Source organism: Cetorhinus maximus, chromosome 26 (genome assembly GCF_964194155.1).
Source record: "Cetorhinus maximus chromosome 26, sCetMax3.hap1.1, whole genome shotgun sequence".
Classification (NCBI taxonomy): Eukaryota; Metazoa; Chordata; class Chondrichthyes; order Lamniformes; family Cetorhinidae; genus Cetorhinus; species Cetorhinus maximus.
Genome location: NC_135904.1, coordinates 20,922,575 through 20,946,662, shown reverse-complemented (window position 1 = coordinate 20,946,662; position 24,088 = coordinate 20,922,575). Strand labels below are relative to the sequence as shown.

General features: G+C 40.7%; 1 protein-coding gene across 13 annotated transcripts in view; it reads left to right on the top strand.

Annotated features, from left to right (window-relative positions):
* The window catches only part of tcf12 (transcription factor 12), a 274,600-nt gene that overhangs the window by 50,634 nt on the left and 199,878 nt on the right, over window positions 1-24,088 (top strand). For 5 of the 13 annotated variants that reach the window (XM_078530325.1, XM_078530321.1, XM_078530318.1 and 2 more), the window contains exons 4-5: window positions 5,903-5,976; window positions 18,200-18,352. In XM_078530325.1, the coding sequence (XP_078386451.1) occupies window positions 5,903-5,976; window positions 18,200-18,352 (227 nt within the window). Of the gene's footprint in view, window positions 1-661; window positions 807-5,902; window positions 5,977-6,249; window positions 6,284-18,199; window positions 18,353-24,088 lie in introns of those variants that run through there. The other 8 variants (XM_078530320.1, XM_078530329.1, XM_078530327.1 and 5 more) reach the window with 4 other exon arrangements.

The window sequence follows — 24,088 nt, the reverse complement described above, 5'->3', positions numbered from 1 at the left end:
GGGGCGACATGTCTCCTCTCGGTCATAATCAAAAGTCATCTACAATAATATGTTGGAACATGTTCAATCATCTTAGTGTATCTTTACCATACAGTTATGGAAGTATTGTCATATTTCTTTGTGTTGGGCTTGCCTGAGGAACATAGGAATCCATAGTGCTCCACCTCTGTGATGCAAAGGGAAATGGTAGTAGTGAGTGGGTGTCCCAATTGATAATGATCTGTCACTCGGTAATCTGGAGTAATCATCAGGCTCAGAATGGCGTGTCTTTTGCCAAATCTCTTATGCCAAGTCCTGAATTAAGATGTAGAGGCAAAGATATAATGGTGCCTCATCATGCCTGTGATATGTTTCCAAGTACTTATTACAAATTAGTTTTAAAATGCAGTCACTTTTATGCAGGCAAGCATTACTGCCAAATGGCCGTTCAGACTGCTTATCTGACTTCCAGTGCTGGGTGAAAAGAAATTTCCCCCATTTAAATGTTGGGAAGACTGAAGCAGTTATCTTTGACACCTGCTCCAAACTCTGTTCCCTGGCTACTGACTCTATCCCTCTCCCTGACAACAGTCTCAGATTAAACCACACTGTTTGCAACCTTGGTGTTACATTTGATCCTGAGATGAGTTTCCAACCTCAGCTTTGTGCCATTACTCAGGTTGCCTATTTCCACTCTGCAACATTGCCGACTTTGCCCCTGTCATTGCTCAACTATTGCTGAAATCTGCATTTGTGCCTATGTTACCTCTAGACTCAACTATTCCAATTCCTGGCTAGTTGCCCACATTCGGCCCTCCAAAAACGAGGTAATTCAGAACTCTGCCTCTGTCTAAACTCGCAGCAAGCCCTGTTCCTCTAACACCCCTGTGCTCGCTAACCTACATTGACTCCCAGTCAAGAAACGACTTGCTTTTAAAATTCCCAACCTTGTTTTCGAATTCCACAATGACCTCACCACTTCCTCTCTCTGATATCTTCCAGCCCCACAACCTTCAAAAATCTGTGCTGCTCTAATTCTGGCCTCTTATGCATCCCCAATTTTAATTGCTGAATCATTGCTGGCTGCGTCTTCAGTTGCCCAGGCCCTCAGCTTTGGACTAACCTCCCTACACCTCTCCACCACTTTCCTCCTTTTAAGACAATCCTTGAAATCTGATCTGACCTAGGTCTCCTAAAAGGGTTAAGTTGTCTCTACAGTGACATGCTTGGCAATAAGAAATTGAAATAGAGTCTGTGATAGACATGCTGCTGTTTGACAAGCTGGATTTGGATCTCAAAGGCTGAAACTGTGGACTCAAGTTCTTTATGTTCTGTTCAGATCATGCTTCAAGCTAATGTGATAGACAAGCAGTGTGTGTTTTGGTGGGGTGGCTGAGGGTGCATGTATTGGAGAAAATGTCTATTGGTGATGGGAAAAAAATGAAATTAAGAAAAAAACGTCCTGAAAGCCTCACTTCTCCGAACGGTTTACTGGAAAGCAAGGTTGTATTTTTGTCAAGAGAATTTTGTGTGGCTCAAACCACATTTTGGGAAATGAATGGGATTGTTGACCTGTTAAATATAAGAATGCTGTAATAATTGAATAGGACCGCAAGACCAAACAATAATTTGAATGTAGTTGTGTAATTCGCTGAAACCTCAGGACCATTTCTGTGCAGCATCTTTATGGAAAATGGAAAATCTAATGAATAAAATGGTTGAAGCTATTTCATTTAAGAAAGAATCTATATATCTAAGAACATCATTTATTGTTAAAATGAAGTTAGAAAATTGGCAGCACTTGGTAGAAGCGAATAGCAATGGCAAGCGTGGCTATCAGAAATCTAATTTTACTGGTAAAATTTGTGATTTGATCAATCAAGACAGATGGTAACCCTGCGAGTAGATTTTTTTTTCCTTATTGCTTTGAGAACAAATGTGCTTTTGGTTTCATTTGTGTTTTTCATCTAAGGCTGAATTATTAATGAAATGACATGGATAGTTTGACAACATGCTATGAATGATTTTGTTTTTAATCCCAACTTTTGTCAAGTGGAAAAGATTTTTGTTTTACCACATATTAAAGTTTCTAAATTAAAAGCTTGTCCAGTTCATTTCTGTAACATATCTTTTTTGCCATTGAGTTCTTTACAAAGGGAAAGAGAGATGGGAATGAAATTGTTGCAGTTGAAGTTGGAAAAAATCTGGTTATCTTCCATTTCATCTCGTCAACTAGAAACTCTTGCTGCTTCAAATATGTTCAGTTGCAAAACGTGCTGTGTTTTGATATTCTGCATATGTATCCAGGTAGATTGCTTCCATCACATACATTATTTTGAACTTATGTTGAAATAATTCTCAAACATTGAAGTTGACAGTTGAGTAGCTGCTGCTCATGGTGGCTAAAAGTACTATTCAGATATCCAAATATTACGTTTTTGTAGCACGGCTGCAAGGGGAAAGAAATTAGACCAGATTCTTGGCGAGGGGGCTGCAATTATTTGATATGGAATGATTTTTGTTTCTTTTTTGTTGCATTGGAAATCCAGTACAGTCAGATTCGAAATGAATTACACCTGCCACTTCCACTTTTTTCCAATTCCAATTTCGATACCTATACAGCCGGCTTTGTGGGTTAGCTGTACTATAGCGTTATTTGTTAATCGTTGAATTGTTAAGCTACAATACTGTTGCTAACATTTGAACTTCAATAATACTGTTGCATCGAATTAGCTTGTATCTTAACTTGGACTGCAGTTTTGTCTCTGCTTTGTGGTTCAGTGAGCTGCAGCTGTGTGTTCCCAGCTGCCTGCAGTCTTATCCTGTCTATAGCAGCAGGCATGTAACATACATGGTCTCCTACTGTGCCTAACCTGGAGGAGTACCGAACATTTGTGACCTGTACGTTCACTAAGCCAAATTTAGAATTGAATTAACCTAGGATAGGGTGATTTTTAAAAAATGTTTTACATTGCATTTCTCATTGGGATAAAGTAGCAGTGTGGATTTACACAGTATAGATGGCCTTGACTAATTTCCTGTTGGACAAGTTAATGCTTCAAAGATAGTATTTCACAATTTACCATGGTGTGTCCAAGTTTATTTGAGTTGTTGGCATACTAAATGCAAATGTTAATCAAATTATTAATTTGAGAATGAGTTGTAGCAAGGAATGTAACTATTGCTGGTCAGTGGCAATAAAATTGCTTGTTGCCACTGATATTTATATTGTGGCATACAGTTTCAGATGGAACAAGAAATTAAAATGGCCCCAGAAGAAGTTACAGGTGGTTTGTTCTGCACCATGCCAATATGGTGGGCAATATACTTGAGAGGTCAAGTAACTAACTATGAAGGGAGGTTTAGATGTGTACTCCATGTTTACAATAGCCCAGATTAAAATAAAATTGTTACGTTATATATTGCACAATTGATCGTATTTGAAAAATAACTTAGATGGTATGAATGGGGTCAACTGGAGTCATTTCTTGTGCTTATGAATTATTTGTGGGTTAAATTCCTTCTTGAGCTTTAAGGTGACTGTTAAATTTTGTTACCTTGGTAAGCACTGGGAACTTTGAGTTTCTCATTTCAAAAAATCTGAGGTTGCGGCAAGTCACACCCCAGTACAGAATTCAATCATTTGCTTGCTAAGCTAAATGCAAGAGTACATACACTACAGTACTCCTAATACTGCAGCCTTGTAATTGATTTTGAGTGCTTTGATCTTTTGTAATGAAGATTTCTATAAAAAGTAGTTGTTGCTGATAGTATTTATAAACATCGGCTGTATTTCCTGATTGGTGGAGAGGCAGCTGGCTAAATGGATTCTGCTTGACACAGTACTGTATAAGAACATTTTAAACATGATCTTTTACGACTGGTACTTTCAATCATTTAAAAATACTGACATTTAAAAAAAATCTTAGGTCCTCGCTGCATCTGTTATCCTTGATCTAATTCTGCCTTGAAAGATGTTGATGTAAGCACCAAAGTAGTTGAGTTACTTTGCCATTGTGCAAAATTGTGTTTGATGAAGAGTCCAATTCTTAAGCAACAGCTCTTGCCACGGATGGTGCAGGTGTAACTCAGAGGACAAGATGATGAAGGCCATGCAGTAATGACTCTTGAAGCCTCAAGCGCCTTCCTTTTCGTTCTCAATTTAATTTTCCTCAGTCCCCTCCTCTTCAGCCTCCAACTCCCCGATGCAGCCCTCCAGTGTGGCCTGTTATTAGCCATACCTTTCCAGCTTATATATCTATGCTTAAAATATCCAGGTCAGGTTTGCAAATATCTTAAACCTGAGCCTAGGTCAGTCCAACAGTCTTGAAGCACCTGCAAGTTCTTCCCCCTATAGATCCTTTGGAATATGTACATCTCCCATCCTTGATCTAAGTGTGGTAGTATTGTCCAGCACGCTTGAATATAGCTTGGGCCATCAATCCTGCTTAATTTTCTTTTACTTCATGAGATTGGCGTGGTTTCCTTATTTCTATTTGTCCCCAATCAGTGTCAAAATATACTACTTTCTTTTTCCGCCCTCACAGGAAATGTCAGTGACAAGCGAGATTTGATCCTTTACTTGTTCAATGTCATTGTGCTGGTGCTACAGCCATTAGGCTGCTAGTATAATGCCATTTCACATTATTATTCTTTGAATAAAGCAAAAATACTTAGATAATCTTTTAATTTTTTTGGGTGCATGTACAAGTGTGTTTTGCCTGCCTGCTCACTAGATTTTTAGGCAAATAAATTGCCTTTTGTGACAGAGGCCTATGTTATCTGATCTATGGGTTTTGGTCTACGCTGGGCAGTGATGATGCTACTGGGTTAAGGAGAGCTAAAATAATTTCCTCCTGCTCTAAGAACCACTGGAAGTGTGTGGACGGTTGGTGACACTGAATAAGAAATTTGGACTTGCCTCTGCAAGTAATTGTGATTGGATTGCCCACTTGCGAGGCTCACAAGACAGGAATGGGTGAACTAACGAAGAACTGTTAGCTGTGGTTCCATAAATCAGGATTTATAGCTGTTTTAGGAAAAGAATGAGAGCGAATATCAGAGAAATTGGTGCAAGATTTGTTTAGAATTTTATTTGTGTTTTTCTGCATTTCTGACAGGGTTTTTAATTCATTAAAGAGCAGTTAAGCTTGTCAATATTAAAAAAAATGTTCATGCTTGAGTCAGTTCTACAGAATTTTAAAGTGAAAGTTTTCATATAAGGCATGCAATGCTTTTGTCAGTGTGCTGCGTGGTGTGGTATGTCAAAGCACTGTTTGAATTCTGAGATCTAGATTTGAATCCAGTCCAATCTAATAAGAATCTCCCTTCTCGCTTATGTCTTACTCAATGAGCTGAAATGCATCAAAAATATTGCTCGTGGGAAGTGCAAACGTTCCCCTGATTTGGTACTCATTAGCAGTTCATTTGGGGCTCTAAGGATTGTTTGTGTGGAAAATGCCCCTGGCACAGTAGGGAATGTCCTTTGAGGTTGGGGTTAAGATGTCTGGTTGGAACAGAGCTGAGGGAACTTCACTTGGAGCTCTCCACTGACTTAGAAATGCTTGGTTTTGGCACTGATCCAAAATGGGAAAGTGGCTCATTTCCTGTGCTTGCATCCTGTTGCCTTAACCTGTACAGGTTCAGGAAAAAGTGGAAATCAAATTAGAATTAATTACTGGTACACAGCAATCCTTTGTTCTATAAACTTTCAATAAAACAATTTGGTGGATAGTACTGGGTAATTAGTGTTCAAGGAAATTATTTTGACGAGTCTGGCAGTGACATTTTACCTAACTGATAACTTAAAGAAAGGAAGAGCTTTATGGTGTGTGGATAATATAGCAAGCAGAGACTGAAATGATATAAGACACCATAGGAGACTTGCCTTCGTGTAAATAAACAAGGCCTTTTCTTTTGATAGTAATGGAAGAACGAACAGGTACAACTTCTTGGGGATCAGCTGACCAACCAAGTCCATCATATGAATCCTCGAGGGTAAGTCTGCTTCATTTTTAACTTTGGCCTAAATAATTACCGCACCACTGGTTTGGAAAAGAACTTTGTGCACTGTAGCAATTTTAATGGCTGTTTTAAAATGTTCATTTAATTGATCTTCATGTGCCTTTGGCATTCTTTTACACTATATAGATCTAGTTATGTAAAGAAAGTTTAAAAACAACACGTGCATTGAGTGTGCTTGTCCAGCCGATGAATAGATCTGTAGTTGGTTTACTTGCCGGAAGGTACTTTTAAGCAATGTGAAAATGGAGCCCTTGCCCTCATGTTTCTGAAAACCATTACGGTAATGACTGTGGTAAATCTTTTCCACACTCAGTATGAGACTGAGGCAAAATGTCACTGCAGGCAGTGTGTACTGAAGAGTGTTTGAGGGAGCGAAGTCAATATTATTACTCTCAGGATCAAAAATCAATGAAGCGAAGTGTAATAGAGAGAAATAAACTTAGCTAATCCCTGAATGCTGTTGCCATCTTTGCTTATCAGAGCTTAGTTTTCCCTCTTAGTTTTTCACTAAGGATGTGTTGTGGAATAGTTGCAAGTAACGTTTGCATCTCACAAGTGCTGGGTAATGACCATCTCCAACAAGAGAGAATTTAACAATCTTGTCTTGATGTTCAATGCGATTACCATTGCTGAAGCCCCATCATCAACATCCTCGGGTTACCATTGACCAGAAACTGAACTGGACCAGCCATATAAATGCTGTGGATAAAAGCGCAGGTCAGAGGCTGGGAATTCTGTTGCAAGTAACTCACTTCCTGATTCCCCACAGCCTGTCTGCCAACTACATGTCACAAGTCAGGGTGTGATGGAATACTCTCCACTTGCCTGGTTTAGTGTAATTCCAACAACTCTCAAGAAGCTCGGCACTATCCAAGGCAAAGCAGCCCACTTGATTGGCACCCTGTCCACCTTCAACATTCACTCCCGCCAACGCACATTAGCAGCAGTGTGTACCATCTAGAGCATGCACTGCAGCAACTCACCAAGGCTCCTTCAATAGCACCTTCCAAACCCATGACCTCTGCCACCTGGAAGGAAAGGGTAGCAGATGCATGGGAATACCACCACCTGCAAGAGGCCCTCAAAGATGCACACCATCCAGATTTAGAACCACCTTGTCGCCCCCTTCGCTATCACGATCAAAAACCTGGAGTTCCCTCCCTACCTATACCAGTGCGTGGTATAGGTAGCACAGTGGGTGTACCTATAACATGCAGACTGCAGTGGTTCAAGAAGATAGTTCACCACCAACTCTGCAGGGTAGTTAGGGATGGGTAACAATTGCTGGCCTTTCCAGCAAAGTTTACACACCATGAACTATTTTAAAACAAAAGAAAGTAATAAGGTTTCAGAGGACAATGGCCAGGTTGGAAGGGGAAAGCTTATTGTGGTGTCTCTTAATATGTAAACATTGAATTGTGTGTCGAACTTCAGCACAGTCTTGTCAAATACCATTTTGTAATTTAAACTATTAAAACATCAAATAAACCAAAAAAAAATGTAGTAATAATGCTTTCCCAAATGAAAATTATAATTATTAGTTTGCAAAGTCAATCTGCTTCACATAAGAAAGCCATTTTATTTTTAAGCACAAATTTGATTTTAGAAGTTTTTGTGGGATTTTTCAAAGTAACAATACACATTTATTTACTACCTTTCCACACTCGAGTTCCTGTTGGAAGGTGGCAACTCGGGCTGCATCCTGCTATTTGAAATTCCTTGTTGCTTAGTTTCTCTTGGGTTCACATCTGTGTTCTAAAATAATTTTTCAGGCAAATTGCAACTCTCAGCAATTTTTCCAAGCGAATTCTCTGGTGAGAAAGATGGTCTTCATCCATTTTAGTAAATTCACTTTTTAAAAAAACAATACAATATCAGTTATGGCCGTCTTGCACTCTTGCTGTCTGCCAGCAAAGTAACCATACACTACAATAGTGTTTTATGACCTGCCCCATAAGCTTTGCAGAATTGCTATTTTTAATTGTAAAATGGAATGCTTGTAATTTCTATGCTGTAATCACCTTTACATCAGAGTTTACATTTATAATGTATGAGGCTTTCTTTTTAACAAAGCTATCTAACATTAGTGTGAAATTGGTGTTTCATGAAGGGCATGCTGGAAAATAGTTACTAACTAGTATTTAACACGAGACATGACAAACCTGATGGTCATCTTTTCACAGGTAAGGATTTATTTAGGATAAACTACTTTTACCACCTTCTGAAATTATTCAGCAAAAGTCAATTGCAATTCAAGTCCAGAGTTACCCCAGTTGAGTCAGAGATAATTTTGTGACATGCTATGGTATTAACAGTGAGTTGGACAATATGATGTTTTATGCTACGTAAAATTCAACATCCTAATTCGATAACTGCTTTGAAACAATTTTCAATTTATCGAATATTGTAGGAGGGTTTGATGTTTTTAAGCTTGAATTCTAAGATTGTGTATATTGCATAGAAACTATAAATTGGCATCATTAATGTTAGCTGAACTATGTAATGAAGTTCAACTTTTGTAAGAAAGTTCGGGAGAGAGGGGTACAATGGGTTGGATGTTTGAGGCTGCAAATAGTTGGAGTATAAGAAATACATACAGCATTTGTGTAGACTAGGGGTAATTTGGATTAGAAGGCCATTGCTAGCAACTGGGAGTGCAACATCTTTACCTGAACTGGACCAGTATTCTGGCAAGTCGTATAACTAGGGCGGAAGAGAGGGCTTGAAACTAAATAGTGGGGGGAAGGGATCATGAGAGGGGAGATATGGTAAATCAAAGTAAGACAATGAGGTAATAGAGCAGGTTAGCAATTTGGGTAATGATAACCAGAGTATGGGAATAAGGGATAGAACGTGCAAACTCGAGTGCAGCAGCAGACAAGGCCAGAGACTGCAAAACTGGTAAAAAGACAGAGTTAAAAGCACTATATCTGCGCATGCTATTCGTAACAAAATGGATGAATTGCTGGCACAGAGATAGCCATAACAGAGACATGTTGACCAAGGCTGGAACCTGAATAGTGAAGGGTATTTGACATTTTGAAAATACCGGAAGCTAGGGAAAAGTAGTGGGTTAGTTCTGTTAATTAAGGATGTCATTATTACAGTAGTGAGAGATGACCTTGGCTTGGCAGAGCAGCACGTAGAATCAGTTTGGGTAAGGGTAAGAAAGGTAAAAGGTCACTTGTGGGAGTAGTTTCGAGGGCCCCTAACTGTAGGACAGTGTCCAAGAAGAAATAAATGGGGCATACAACAAAGGTACTTCAGTAATCAAGGGTGTCTTCAATCTACATGTAGATTGGGCGAATCAGATTAGCAAAGGTAGTCAGGAAAATGAGTTCATAGAGTGTACTTGGGACAATTTGTTAGAGCAGTCTGCTCTAGAGCCAACCAGGGAGCAAGCTATTCTAGACCTGGCGTGCAATGAGTTAGGATTAATCAATTACTTCATGGTAAAGGAGCCTTTAGGCGACAGTGATCATAACATAATAAATTTTCACTTTCAGTTTGAGGGGGAGAAGTGTGTGTCTAAGACTAGTATTTTAAACCCGAATAAAGGCAATTTTTAGGGTATGAAAGCAAAGCTGGCTAACTTGAACTGGGAAGCTAGGTTATGGTAAGACAGTAGAGATGCGGTGGCAGACCTTTAAGGAGATATTTAATAACTCTCTTAGCAAAGATTTGTCCCACAGAGAGAGAGACTCTGAAATGGATGCATTGTCATGGATAAGTAAGGAACTTAAGGATTGTATCAAATTGAAAGAAACACTGCATAAATCTGCCAAGAGTAATAGTAGGTCAGAAGATTGGACAGATTTTAGAAACCAGCAAAGAAGGACTACTTTCTCCCTCATTATTTTTGTGTATGAGAGAAAGCTAATTTGAAAGATAAAAATAGATAGTAAGAATATCTACAGGTATTTAATTAGGAAAAGAGTAACTAAAGCTAGTGTTGGTCCTCTAGAGGGTGCGTCTGGGGAAGTGATGAGGGAAAACAAGGAAATGCTGGAGGCGTTGAACAGGTATTTTGTCTATTTTCAATGTAGAAGATTTCTTTTCCTTTGGAAAACTTTTCCAAAGAATGAAAATCAAGCGGTGAAACAGGAGGAGGAACTTAAAACAATCACCATCAGCAGGGAAAAGGTGTTGGGAAAACTATTAAACCTAAAGGCTGTCAAGTCCCTAGGATCAGATGGCCTGCATCCTAGGGTCTTGGAAAGAAATGGCTGCAAAAATAGTAGAAGCATTGGTTATCATCTTCCGAAATTCCTTCGATTCGAGACAGTCCCAGCGGATTGGAAAATAGCAAACATAGAACCCTTATTCAAGAAAGGAGGGAGACAGCAAGCAATAAAGTACAGGCTAGTTCGTTTAACATCTGTCATAGTAAAGTTGCTAGAATCCTTTATTAAAGAGGTTATAGCAGGAAACAATGTGATCAGGCAGAGCCATTGTGGTTTTGTGAAAGGAAAATCATGTTTGACTAGTTTAATGGAGTTCTTTGAGGAAGTAACAAGCAAGATGGTTAAAGGGGAGCCTGAAGATGAGGTGTACTTGGATTTCCAAAAGGCAGTTGATAAGGTGCCCCATCAAAGGTTACTACGCAAGATAAGAGAACATGCTTTAGTGGGTAACATATTAGCATAGTGGATAAAGGATTGGTTAGTGAACAGAAGCAGAGAGTAGGGATAAATGTATCTTTTTTAGATTGGCAGGCTGTAACTACTGGAGTGCCATAGGGATCAGTGCTAGAGCCTTGACTATTTACCATCTACATCAAAGACTTGGATTAAGGGACTGAACGTACGGTAACTAAATTTGTTGATGACATCAGGAAGGTAAGTTGTCAAGAGGAGGTAAAGTGTCCACAAAGGGATATAGATTAAGTGAGCGGGCTAAAATTTGGCAGATGGTGTGTAATGTGGGAAAATGTGCACTTGTCCACTTTGACAGGAAGAAAAGAAAAGCAGTTTCCTATTTAATTGGAGAGAGGCTGCAGAACTGTGTACAGAGGGATCTGGGTAGCCTGGTACATGAATAGCTAAAAGTTAGTATGCGGATGCAGCGTGTTTAGGAGGGCAAATGGAATGCTGGTGTTTATAGCAAGGGGAGTGGGAGTATAAAAGCAGAGAAATTTGACTGCAACTGTTCATGGTTTTGGTGAGGGCTGTGTACAGTTTTGGTCTCCTTTTTTGGAAAAGGATGTAATTGCATTAGAAGCAGTTTGGAGAAGGTTCACAGTTTAAGAATAAGAGGTCTCCCTTTTCATGTGAGTTGAGGAGAACTTTTTTTGAGAGGTTCGTTAATATGTGGAATTCTCTTATCCAGAAAGCAGTGAAGGCTGGGTAATTGAATTTATTCAAGGTCGAGATAGATTTTTGATAGACAAAGTGGACAAATTAATCGAGGGTTATGAGGGTGCAGACAGGAAAGTGGAATTGAGACTACAACCAGATCAGTCATGATCTCATCGAATAGTGGAGCAGGCTCGAGGGGTTGAATGGCCTACTCCTCTTAAGTCCCAAGCTCCTATCACGATGCATGATACGTAAGAGCACTGAAGGTGGCAGCGAAGGTTTGGAAGAACAGATGAGGGCATTGTTGAAAGGTTAATTGTAGCATTTGAGTAATTAGGAAGCAGGTACTGGCATTTTGTCGAAGTGGATTAATGGCTGGGGGCAGGGAGTGGGGGGAAGATATAAAAACATCCAGGAAGGATGGGAGAACTTCGTGGTGGTGAGAGGGTGGACGTGGGAACAATGGGTCAAGTGTTGGTGTTGCAGGTAAAGGTACTGGGAAGGGGATAATGGAATCCTACTGCAAAAGCACAATGGGGTTTTATTGGAAAAAGGCTGTCAATGGACAGACAGGCATGGGTGCTCTGTGGGCTGGAAAAGTAAGGGACAACAGGAGGATGAAAAATGTACTGTTTCAGGTGTGATGGGAATGGTGTGATTTGGGCCGTGGTGGGAAAGGAACTGCGAGGGGAGTTCTTGAAAGAATTTTCACAGCAATCACTGGGAAAACCTCTTATGAAAAAGTCTCAGCCAGAATGTTTAGTTAAATAGTACAGCTTCCATACATTATAAAAATTTAAAACCTCCATTGTTTAAAATGAATTCACTTTTGCATTAGTTAGGAAGGCAGTTGTGAGAAGAAGGGGAGTGAGAGGAGGATAGACAACACAGGATAAGGGAGGTCAGCATCTGGCCAGATACCTTCTGTAAGCTGCTCAAGAGACCTGTGGGGCCAATGACAGCAGTACCACCAATTTTGGTGACACACTTGAGAGCTCTAATTATGAACCATCAGCACCACGCCTTGAAGAGCAAGCTTGGAGAGAATTGGAGGCAAGTCAACTTTTGCTGAAAATTTTGTGACGCATAGGCATAACAACCAAGTATGATGGCAACTAAATGACATTTACAGGAAGCACATGCATGAGCAGGATAAAATAATCAATACAATATTTGAATGCCTCAGAATAGTTTTCACCATTATGCTGTAAGAACACAAATAACAGGAGTAGACCGTATGACCTGTCGCGCCTACGCCACCATTCAAATTGATCATGGCTGATCTTGGGCTTCAACTCTATTTTCCTGCCAGCTCCCAATATCCCTGATTCCCTGCGACACCAAAAATCTGTCTATCCCAGTCTTAAGTGTATTCAATGATGGAGCATCTGCACCCTCTGGGGTAGAGAATTCCAAGATTCACAATCCTTTGAGAGAAGTATTTTCTCCTCATCTCAGTCCTAAATGATTGGCTCCTTATCTTGAGACTGCCCCTGTGTTTTATACCCCCCAACTGGCGGGAACAATCTCTCAGCGTCTTCCCTATCAAACCCCCTCAGAATTTTATAGGTTTCAATGAGTTCAGCCCTCATTTTTCTATACGCGAGAATCTAAGCCCAATTTACTTAGAGGAGAGCCCCCTCATCCTAGGGACCAATCTAGCACTACCTCCAGTGCAAGTGTATCCTTCCTTAAATATGGGGATCAAAACTGCACACTATTCCAAATGTCTCACCAAAATCCTACACAACTGTAGGAAGACTTCTATATTCTTGAACTCCAATCCTCTTGCAATAAAGGCCAACATGCTATTTGCTTTCCTAATTTATTGCTGCACCTGCATGCTAACTTTCTGCTTTCCTTGTACAAGCATGCCCAAGTCTCTTTGAACATCAACACTTAGAAGTTTCGCAACTTTAAAAAAAAATTCTGCTTTTCTACTCCTACAACCAAATTGAATAACTTCACACTTCCGTATATTATACTCCATTTGCCACCTTGTTTCCCACTCACTTAACCTGTCTTTGCAGCCTCCCACAAGTTTGCTATTATCAGTGACACTTGTGTTAAGTTGTTGATAATAGACAATTTTAAATGTTCAAAACGTGCTGGATTTTGAACTTAAAAGCTAAATTTTTAAATGTGCCTAGCGATGGTTTATAATGTTACAATTGTCTGTATGACTTTTATTTCAACGGTGAAGGCTCTGGGATTCAGAATTCTGCTGCAGGTGTAAAAATGTAAACTTGCAGGAAGTTACAACATACTTCAGCATGGAGAGTCATTTTCTCTTTGCTTGATGATTTTAGCAGATTTTTGAAATGAAGAATTTATTTTGAATTAGTGAGCATGAGAGAAAAAGAGCAAGTGAAAGAAAGTTCCTATACTTCTGTAAGGGGCTTGATAAGAGATTTTTTTCTGCAAATGTTTGCATTTTCACTTGGTTTGTTTAACTATTTTTGCCAAGTTTTCATTTTAAACTTCTGGGAATGAGCTTCTGTAAAATGAATTCTTATTATTCCAGTGAATTCATAAATTGTGACTAGATTCTGGTGCTGTAACATAACAATAGAATTAAATGAAGGGGAAATGCTTCAGCCTGGTGCAGTTGCCAACTCTGGATGTACCCTGGAGGTTTCATCAAATGACTTCCTCCCTTCAACAGCTCCGCCCAAACAAACAGCCGTTTTTCCCATCTCCAATATTTTTATAACTAATAAGTGTTCAAAGCAAATTAAGTGAAAAATAGCTTTTTTAAAAAAAAAATTCCATGTTTTTTCTCTTGGGGGTGATTTGCAGCACTGTCCTGGAGTGTAATCTTTGATCCCTGGAAACTCCTGGGCAATCCCGGAGGGTTGGCAACCCTGCATATTGGGTAATAGAAGATATTATTTCTGCACCATGTGCAATCGTTACAACTCGGGTTACTATTTTGATTGCTGGTTGCATGCTTATTTGTATTGTATAATGTTCGTAAACTGCGTGGTTGAACCACAGCAGCTGTCTGAACTTGAGATGTGCTATATTCTAATCAAAAATGGAGAGAGTAAATAGTCACTTGACATTTTGAGTACTTTGTTAGCCTCACAGCATTATTACAAGTATAAACTAAGACTTGAGGCTCATTTTACATTCTATCCCTCCTGCCTCAGCTGGAGTTTGCTGCTACTGCCACTTAGCTGTATTGATTATAATGCCTGTTCTGCTTTTATAGCGAGTCAGACACTGCAGGGGACGGGGAACAGGACTGGGACAAGTGTCCTTGCGGGGAGTGTTTAAGCTCAATTGGCAGGGGGATGGGAACCCGGGGGGAAATTCTGAGTGCGGGGAGAACAACTGGCAGTGGGAAGTAGTGAAGTATCAACTAATAGCGAGGATATATCAGAGTTGCATCAAGGTAGGGAGAATACTTGGAGATAAAAACAAAATACTGCGGATGCTGGAAATCTAAAACAAAAACAAAAATAGCTGGAAAAACTCAGGTCTGACAGCATCTGCGGAGAGGAACACAGTTAACATTTCGAGTCCGTATGACTCTTCATCAGAACTAAGAAATATAGAAATGAGGTGAAATATAAACTGGTTGAGTGGGGTGGGACAGGTAGAGCTGGATAGAGGGCCAGTGATAGGTGGAGGCAAAGAAGAGATTGGCAAAGATGTCATAGTCAAAAGGACAAAGACATCTTTGGCAAATGGGTGTTGACAGTGGTGATATTAGCTGAGGAATGTGCTAATGATGACATTGAGGGTAGAAAGCAGGACGAGCAAGTGGCAGATAGCCCTAGTGGGGGTGGGGTGGGGGGAAGGGATCGAAATAGGCTAAATACTTGGAGAGTTTGATAGAATTAGAGTAGGCAACAGTGAGTCATTTTGGGGGAGGGGGGTGGGTGGCAATACTGGTTAAAAATCGCATTACAGTATTGGAGAGAGAGAATGTTCCAGAGGGGTCAAGGACAGAATCTCTGGCTCAATGTAAGGAATGGGAAAGTTGCAATAACATGGATTTGGGTAGTATATAGACCACCAACTGGTGGAAAGGGTGTGGAGAAACAAATTTACAAAAAAATTATGGAGGTGCAAGGTTGTAGAGTAACCATAATGGGGGTCTTCAATTATCCAGAATATGGCCTTCTGTACTGTTCTATCCAATCTAAGAGGGGTGAAAGTTCCTGGAATGTGTTCAAGATAATTTTCTGCAGAAGTACGTTTACAGCCCAATGAGAGGACATGCACTTTTGGACCTGGTTCGAGGGAATGAGTTGGTCCAAGTGGATCAGATATCAGTGGGAGACCCTCTAGGGGGCAGTGATCATTGTGTCTTGAGGTTTAGGTTAATCATGGGAAAGGACAGGAAACAATCCAGAGCAGGGATAATTAATTGGTGGAAAGCCAACTTCGATGGGGTGAGAATGCACCTGAATCGAATGAGTTGGAATCAGATATTGGCAGAAAAGATAGTGGCCGAACAATGGGCCACCTTCAAAAAAAAAGTATTGCAGGCAATGTCAAGCTATATTCCCTTGAAGGGGAAAGGTAGGACAAATAAATCCAGAGTGCCCTGGATGACAAGAGAGATGGAGATAAAGATGAAAAGGAAGAAGTGCGTGTTCCACAGATGTCAGGTAGAAAATGCAATGGAGAATTAGGCTGAATATAGAAGGACCAGAGGGGAAGTGAAGAAACTAATGAAAGGAAGGAGAGGGCATGTAAAGAGGCTAGCAGTGAAGATAAAAAGGAATCCCAAGGTCTTCTATAAGCATGTAAATGAAAGGATGATAAAAGAAACAGGACCAATTGGGGACAAAAAGGGGGACTTGCATATAGAGGCTGGAGAAATAGTGGAGGTGTTGAACGAGTACTTTGCATCTGTCTTTACAAAAGAAGAGCTTGCTACCCAGGCCGAGGTGAGAGGGGAGGTAATTGGTACACTAGAAGAACTTAGATCGAGAGGACGAAGGTGTTGGCAAGGCTATCTTTACTTAAAATAAATAAGATACCAGGACCGGATCCAAGAGTACTGAGGGAAGTGAGAGTGGAAATTGCAGAGGCACGTGACGGCCTTCCAGTCTTAGACACAGGGGAGGTGCCAGAGGACTGGACAACTGTGAATATCACACCCTTGTTCAAAAAGGGGTGCAAGGATAAAGCTGGCAACTACAGACCAGTCAGTTTGACCCCAGTGGCATGGAAACTTCTGGAAACTATAGTATGGGATAAAATCAATAATCACTTTGGCAAGTGCAAGATAATTAAGGAAAGCCAGCATGGATTCCTCAAGGGAAAATAATGTTTAACTCACTTGCTGGAGTTTTTTGAGGAGGTAACAGAGAAGATTGATAAAGGAAATGCTGTTGATGTGGTGTATATGGATTTTCAAAAGGCATTTGGTACAGTGCCACACAACAGACTTCTGAGCAAAATTCTAGGTTACGGAATAAAAGGGAAAGTTGGCCCTTGGATAAGAAATTGGCTGAGTGACAGGAAACAGGGAGTAGTGATAAATGGTTGTTTTTCGGATTGGAGGAAGGTTTGTAATGGAGTTTCTCGGGGTCAGTGTGGGACCCTTGCCTTTCCTGATATATATTAATGACCTAGACTGTGGTGCACAGGGCATGATTTCAAAATTTGCAGATGATGTGAAGATTGGAAATGTCAACTGTGATGGGGATAGTCTTGAACTTCAAAAGGACATAGACATGTTGGTCAATTGAGAAGACAAATGGCAGATGAAGATCAATGCAGGCAAGTGTGGGGTGATTTGTTTTCGCAGGAAAGATAGGGTGAGACAGTATAAAATTAAGGGAGAGCCTGTGAAAGCTGCAGGAACAGAGGGACCTCGGTGTATACATACATAGGTCATTGAAGATGGCAGGGCATGTTGAGAGAGCAGTTAATAAAGTATATAGTATCTTGGGCTTTATTAATAAGGGCATTGAGTGCAAGAGTCAGGAGGTCATGTTGAACTTCTATAAGACACTAGTTAGGCCTCATCTGGAGTACTGCATCCTGTTCTGGGCGCCGTATTTGAGGAGGGATGTGAAGGCATTGGGGAGAGCAAAGAGGAGATTCACAAGAATGGCTTCTGAGATGAAGAACTGGAGCTCTGAGGATAGGTTGGAGAGGGTGGGACTCTTCTCCTTGCAGAAAAGAAGGCTGACAGGAAACTTGATAGAGGTATTCAAGATCTTGAGGGGTATGGGCAGGATAAATGGTGGAAAACTGCCCTCAGGAACATCAAGAACTAGAGGGCACAGATTCAAAATAATTGGCAAAAGGAGCAAATATGATGTGAGGAAATAATTTTTTGCCCAGGGGGTTGTTGGAGCCTGGAATGAACTTTCTGACAGGGCGGTGGAGGCAGGTTCGATCAAGGTATTCAAAAGGGAAGTGGATCGCTACCTGAAAAGAGACAATGCGCAAGGTTACAGGGCTAAAGCAGGGGAGTCGGACTAGGTGGAATGCTGTTTGAGAGCCAATGCAGACGTGATGGCCTGAATGGCCGCCTCCTACACTGTAAGGCTACTGTGATACTGGAAGATTTCCTATTCTTCTGCTGGGATAGCGAGGAAGAGGTATTCCCCAGGTAAGGATTAGTTAGAAACTAGAGGGACAGAATTGAAGAAAGTTATGAAAATATTGAAGTATAAACCAGGCATAGCTCGGACAAAATTATATCTACTAGGTTCACAAAAATCAGGATGTCTTGCAGTTTGAGCGGACATCTGTGCAATGGCACCACGTGCTTATTTAATACAAGCAGCCTCTTGGTTGATCTATGTATGGACCTACCATTTGTCAAATGATTAAACTTTCACCCTTAGAGATATTACTTTATGTAACATAATATTCCTGACTCTAAAAGCATTAATAGTGGAACTAAAGGATATTTTGGCTGAAAGGAAAACAGGAAAATATCAGAGCGGAAGAAATGGGGAATGTTGAATGAAAGTGAGGAAAATGGCCAGAGGACTACCTGTTCAAAACTAATGGCTCATGGAAAAGATGCAGTCATGTCAGGAAAACTTGGCGGAGAAAGAAAGAAATTGTCAATGGCGTGTTAATTATATTGTTAAGACACATGAATGAAGGGCATTGTTTAATTACATACCTAGAGCACTTATAAATAGAGACTGTTGGGACCATATGAAATTCAGTTAGGAAACTCCTTCGGTGCTTGTATTGAAATTATTGGATTGTGCTAAGGTGCCACATGTGGTCTTAACTGGAGTTAGATTCTCAAAGAGGGGGTCATTTGGATCAGATGCCTGATGCTTTAAAAAAAATTCCTGAGAAACCAGTCATTTCCAACAGCCTTGATGGTGCAAATGCATATTCCATGGTGTCAGAGAGGAAGGAGGACTCGATGATTACGGCCTTTCGAGATCGCTATAATAGAAGAATTAGAGACAGAAGAAATGATGATGGTGAAGCCATTTTTCCAGAAGACAGCAGGATTAGACTAGTAATAATAGACGAATGAACCCCAGGAATGCTTTGGGAACTGTTGACATGTGTTTCAGATGTGACTCAAAATTTCATTATGCAATAAATTGTTCAAAGCAGGTTTTCAAAGCAATGCATGGCTCAAAGAATTCGGAAGTTCAAGATTGATCAGTCTGAGGAAATGGTACTGGTCATAAGAATCTTCAGTCTGGTAATGTAGACTGTTCATGGATTCGTTTAATTGCGCTGTGTTGGATAGTGGTTGTGCCCCAAAGTTATGTGGAATGGATTGATTAAAAAGTTATTTAGATTCACTCAGTAGTGAGGAGCAAAGTAAGGTCAGGGAACATGAAAGTTGTACTTATTTCAGGTTTGGCGATATCAACACCTTGAGGCCACTAAAAACAGTGGTAATTCCGTGTAAATAGCTAGAGTAAGTCATTTTCTCAGTACAGATGTCGCATCTAGTGAGATACCCTTGCTGCTGAGCAAGCGTTCCATGGAAAAGGCACAAATTAAACTGGATATATAACGTGACAAAGTTGTTGCTTACTGACTTTCCAATCAGAATATTATTGCATCCCTTTAACAAAACCTGGCATTTCTAATCAGAATGTTAAAGAAATGCTCATGGCATCAAGTGATAGGCATTTATGGGGGAAAAAAAATTCTTAAAGTTGCATCAACAGCTTGTTCATTCTTGTCACAGATTAAAGACCATGATAAAGGATGCAGGATGATGACGAGTACACAAAGCTCATTGAAGAGATTAGTGAGAAATGTGACATATACAAAAAGTATCAGAGAATTCTAAGTCTCCTTTTAGCACGAGACTTTTTTATGGATTTAAAGGTGTTGGACAAGGGCAGAAATATTTTAATCTGAAGAGAAGCAAAATACTGTTGATGGTGGAGATCTGAATTTAAAAACCAAGTGCTGGAGAAAATCAGCCGGCCTTTGTGAAAAGAGAAACAGAGCTAATGTTTCGAGTCCTTTATGACTCTTTGGAGTCCATTTTGCACTTGTTTTTGCCAGATCCCGTTTTTCTACAGTAATACATTATACTTAACAGATAACATGATGAAAAAATGGATTGGGGCCAAACTGGGGCACTGATTAAAGTCCTAACTGACAATTGTTGCGGGGTGGGAGTGGGCGGTGGTGAATTTGCCAATGACTAGTTTAGAGATGGATGAAAATATGAACATGATAGTTATGAACACTACAGCTGAAAGTCTTTTCAGCAATGGACTCTGTGAAAGAAATAACGTGGTTATCAATAAGATGCTCCATAAGATCTTAGCCAACCAACCAGACTGCAAGCTAACATCTGCCCAAGCGTGGGCAGTCCATGCAAATGGTTAGGGGCAATAGTTGGTATCAATTGGTCTATGGGAGGAATCCTGAAATATTTCTGTGCTGAGAGATAATCCCCAGCCCTTGAAGGGGCTAGAATTAGTTACAGTTTTGCACACTTGAGTGCTCTACATGCAGGGGGAAGGGCATTCATCAAGGTACAAGTCTCAGAAAATTTGGCACTGTATAAAACTGCCTGAGATAAGCTTCAAACCTGGGGATTTAGTGTACTATGACAGAGGGCCTGTAGGAGTGGAAAGGTCTGGGTAAGGTGATAACGAAGACAGTGGTTCTCCAATATGGTCATCTCAATTAATAGGGGTTGATTATAAACTTTCAGAATCTAAGCAGTTCATAAAAGGCGATGCAGTAGTCATATGTTTGACAGTTATGAAGAAGAGAATATGGTAGATAAGGGTCTAGATAGGCAGTGATACCACCGCATAGAACAGGACTTTCGTACTTAAAGGAGAACTACCTAAAGTCAGTTCACGAGCGACGTATGTCCCAGAAGGGTCCAATGAATGGAGGGATGCAACCATTGTGGGGAGAGCAGGGAAAGCCACTGGCAAATTCAAATATTGGTTAAATATCCAAGATAATGGACAAAGAGCTAAGATCTACAAACTGGCAAAATGAGGTGAAAGAATGGAAAGCAAGAAAACAGAGTGCGAGCCCCCATGGTGGATCTGGTAGTGACACTGGCACAAGAAAACGATCACACTGTGGCATCAGACGTCTTATCATGGGAGGGAGATCCTGTCGCAGTAGTCCAGAAAGAGATAGGAGGGTAGTAGGGACCGTAGCTTAACTAGGCTATGCATTAGAGTAAGGATGACAAAACAATCTAGGAAAAGAACTAGAAGGAGAAGCCCTAATGTTTGTGAGGTTTTGTTGGCTGCAAACAAATTGGAAGATAATCTAATAAGAGAGGTCAAAGAAAAGGTGTTGGATATTTAGAAGGAATTTGGTGTTTACTCTGAAGTGTCAGATAGGGGACTGCTTAGTTGGGGCATATAAGACTTAAGTGCGACCAACGGCTCAGTTTCAAAGAAAGACTTGGAGATCAAGATTTAGAGTGCACTCCCTCACGGCAGAAAAAGTAATCTTGAAGATTTTCTTAGTTCTGTCGGCCTCGTATTTGTGGGAATGCAGGTCAATTGATATAAAAGCTGCATTTTTGCTGGGTGAAACATTTCAAAGGGAATTGTTTTTGAGGCTGCCCAAAAAAATGAATTATATCGAAGAAAAACTGTGGAAAGTAAACAAATGCTTTATGGATTGAATGATGTGTTAGGGGATGGTATTTCTCAGTTAGGTTTGCCTTGTTGAAGGTAGGCTGTAATCGACTGAAAGCATTTCCAGCAATACTCCACTGCTACCACAAAGAAACTCTCAGGCAACTTAATGATGCATGTTGATGGTTTTCTCTGGGGAGTTTCTGTGGAATATGAGCAATTTGTTATAGATGAGATCCAAGGGAAATTTAAGATTCCAAGTCAGGCTTTGGGGGCCTTGAAATACATAGGTTTAGACATGAAGCAGAATGTGTCAGGGGTAACCTTGAATGAACAATCTAGAAATTGTTACTCGAATTCTGTAAATTGGGCTAGGCCATCACAGAAAGGTGATGTTACATGCAAAGAAAAAATAGAGTAGTTAAGAAGCTTGATTGGACAGTTAAATTGGCTACATACTTGGATAAGACCTGATGCTAGTTATGATGTATTAGAACTTAGTATTATGATGAAACATGCCACAGTTATAGAGAGTTTGAGGACAAATAAAACAATGAAGAAATTAAATTCAGAGCAATGCATACTTAAGTTCAGGCCCCCTCCCATAATTCTTTCTCCGGTATATTGATGACTGTTTTGGTGCTGCTTCATTCTTTCTCCTGGACCTAGAAAAATTTATCAATTTTGCTTCCAATTTCCACCCCTCCAATACTTTCACATGGTCCATCTTCGACACTTCCCTTCCTTGACCTCTCTATCTCAATTCCTGGTGATAGACTGTCCACCAATATTCTTTACAAGCCTACCGTCTCCCATAGTTACCTCGATGACAGCTCCTCACACCCTGTAAGGAGTCCATCCCATTCTCTCAATTCATTGCCTCCGTCGCATCTGTACTGATGATGCCACTTTCCAAAACACTGTTTCTCACATGCCTTCCTTCTTCCTTAACTGAGGTTTCCCATCCATAGAGGTTGACAAGGGCCCCCAACCGTGTCCAACCCATCTCCTGCGCCTCTGCCCTCACACCTTCCTCTCCCTCCCAGAATCATGATAGGGTCCTCTGGCCCTCACCTTTTACCCCATCAGCCTCCGCATTCAAAGGATCATCCTCCGCCAACTCCAACATGATGCCACCACCAAATGCACCTTCCCTTCGCCCGCCCTATCGGCATTCCGTAGGGACCGCCCCGCCCCGACACCCTGGTCCATTCCTCCATCACCTCCTCCCACGGCACCTTCCCTTGCAATTGCAGAAGGTGCAACACCTGCCCCTTTACTTCCCCTCTCCTCACAGTCCAAGGGCCCAAACACTCCTTACAAGTGAAGCAGTGCTTCACTTGCACTTCCCTCAATTTAGTCTACTGCATTCGCTGCTGCCAATGCAGTCTCCTCTATATTGGAGAGACCAAACGCAGACTGGGTGACTGCTTTGCGGACACCTTCGGTCTGTCTGCAAGCATGACCCAGACCTTCCTGTCGCTTGCCATTTCAACACACCACCCTGCTCTCATGCCCACATGTCCGTCCTTGGCCTGCTGCAATGTTCCAGTGAAGCTCAACGCAAACTGGAGGAACAGCACCTCATCTTCCAATTCGGCGCTTTATAGCCTTCTGGACTTAACATTGAGTCCAACAACTTCAGACCATGAACTTTCTCCTCCATCCCCACCCCCCCTTTTTACATCCCCCTTTTTTCCATATTCATTTTTATTTTTTTTAATTAACTTTTTTCCACTTATTTTCATTATTTTTTATATTTAGTTCCATTTTCATTCATTGTTTCATCCCCAGCTTTTAGCCTATTTTTGATCTTTCTTGCTTCCCCCCACCCCATCCCCACTAGGGCCATCTGTCACTTTCCGAAGTGCTTACCCTGGTCTGGCTATTATCACATTTTGCTTTCTTAATGTCACCACTAGCACCTCATTTAGCCAGTACCACCACCATTAACAATTCTTTGACCTTTCGTTTTTAACATCTTTTGCCATCTCTCCTTTGCCTCCACCTATGACTGGCCTTCTATCCAGCTTCACCGGTTCTGCCCCTATTAATCAGTCTATATTTCACCACATTTCTACCTCCCTTTAGATCTGAAGAAGAGTCATACAGACTCGAAACGTTATCTCTCTCTCTCTCCACAGATGCTGTCAGACTTGCTGAGTTTTTCCAGCAGTTTTTGTTTAAGTTTCCAGACTTGGGCGACCCGAAGGATGTGAAATTAGTCCTTTTTAGTGACTCTTTACATGTAAAATCTTGTGCGTGTGCATTCAGATACAGCTGGGTTTATAACAAGTTTGGTGGGTGAAAATAGAAAATGTTGTACCTTGGCTCGGGGAGCCAAGAAAATAAAAAGGAGAGTTAAATGTACTTTTAACTCAGTTAAAAGTTAACTGGCTGTAGGGGAAGCAATAGATATAGGATTTTACTAATCGGGTTTCCCTCAAAATAAGTGTTATGAAAGACATTCTAGGGCGAGTTTGCCCATTGAATGTGATGGAGATAACTGCTCCCTGTGGGATCAGGTACATTTGACAAACAGCTTGGCTGAGAAAAGGTGAAAGATTGACCTTGCTAGTGCAGAAGAAATGTGAGAAAGAAAAGAGATCTCTTAAGATAAATTGGGCTGATGCAAGGCACCAATTATTGAACAGCTTTACAAAAAGGAACACTTAATTGTAGGAGGCCCTAGAAGAGGGACATCCTATATTTTGATGGGTTATATGAAATATGGGAAATATTTTTCTCTTT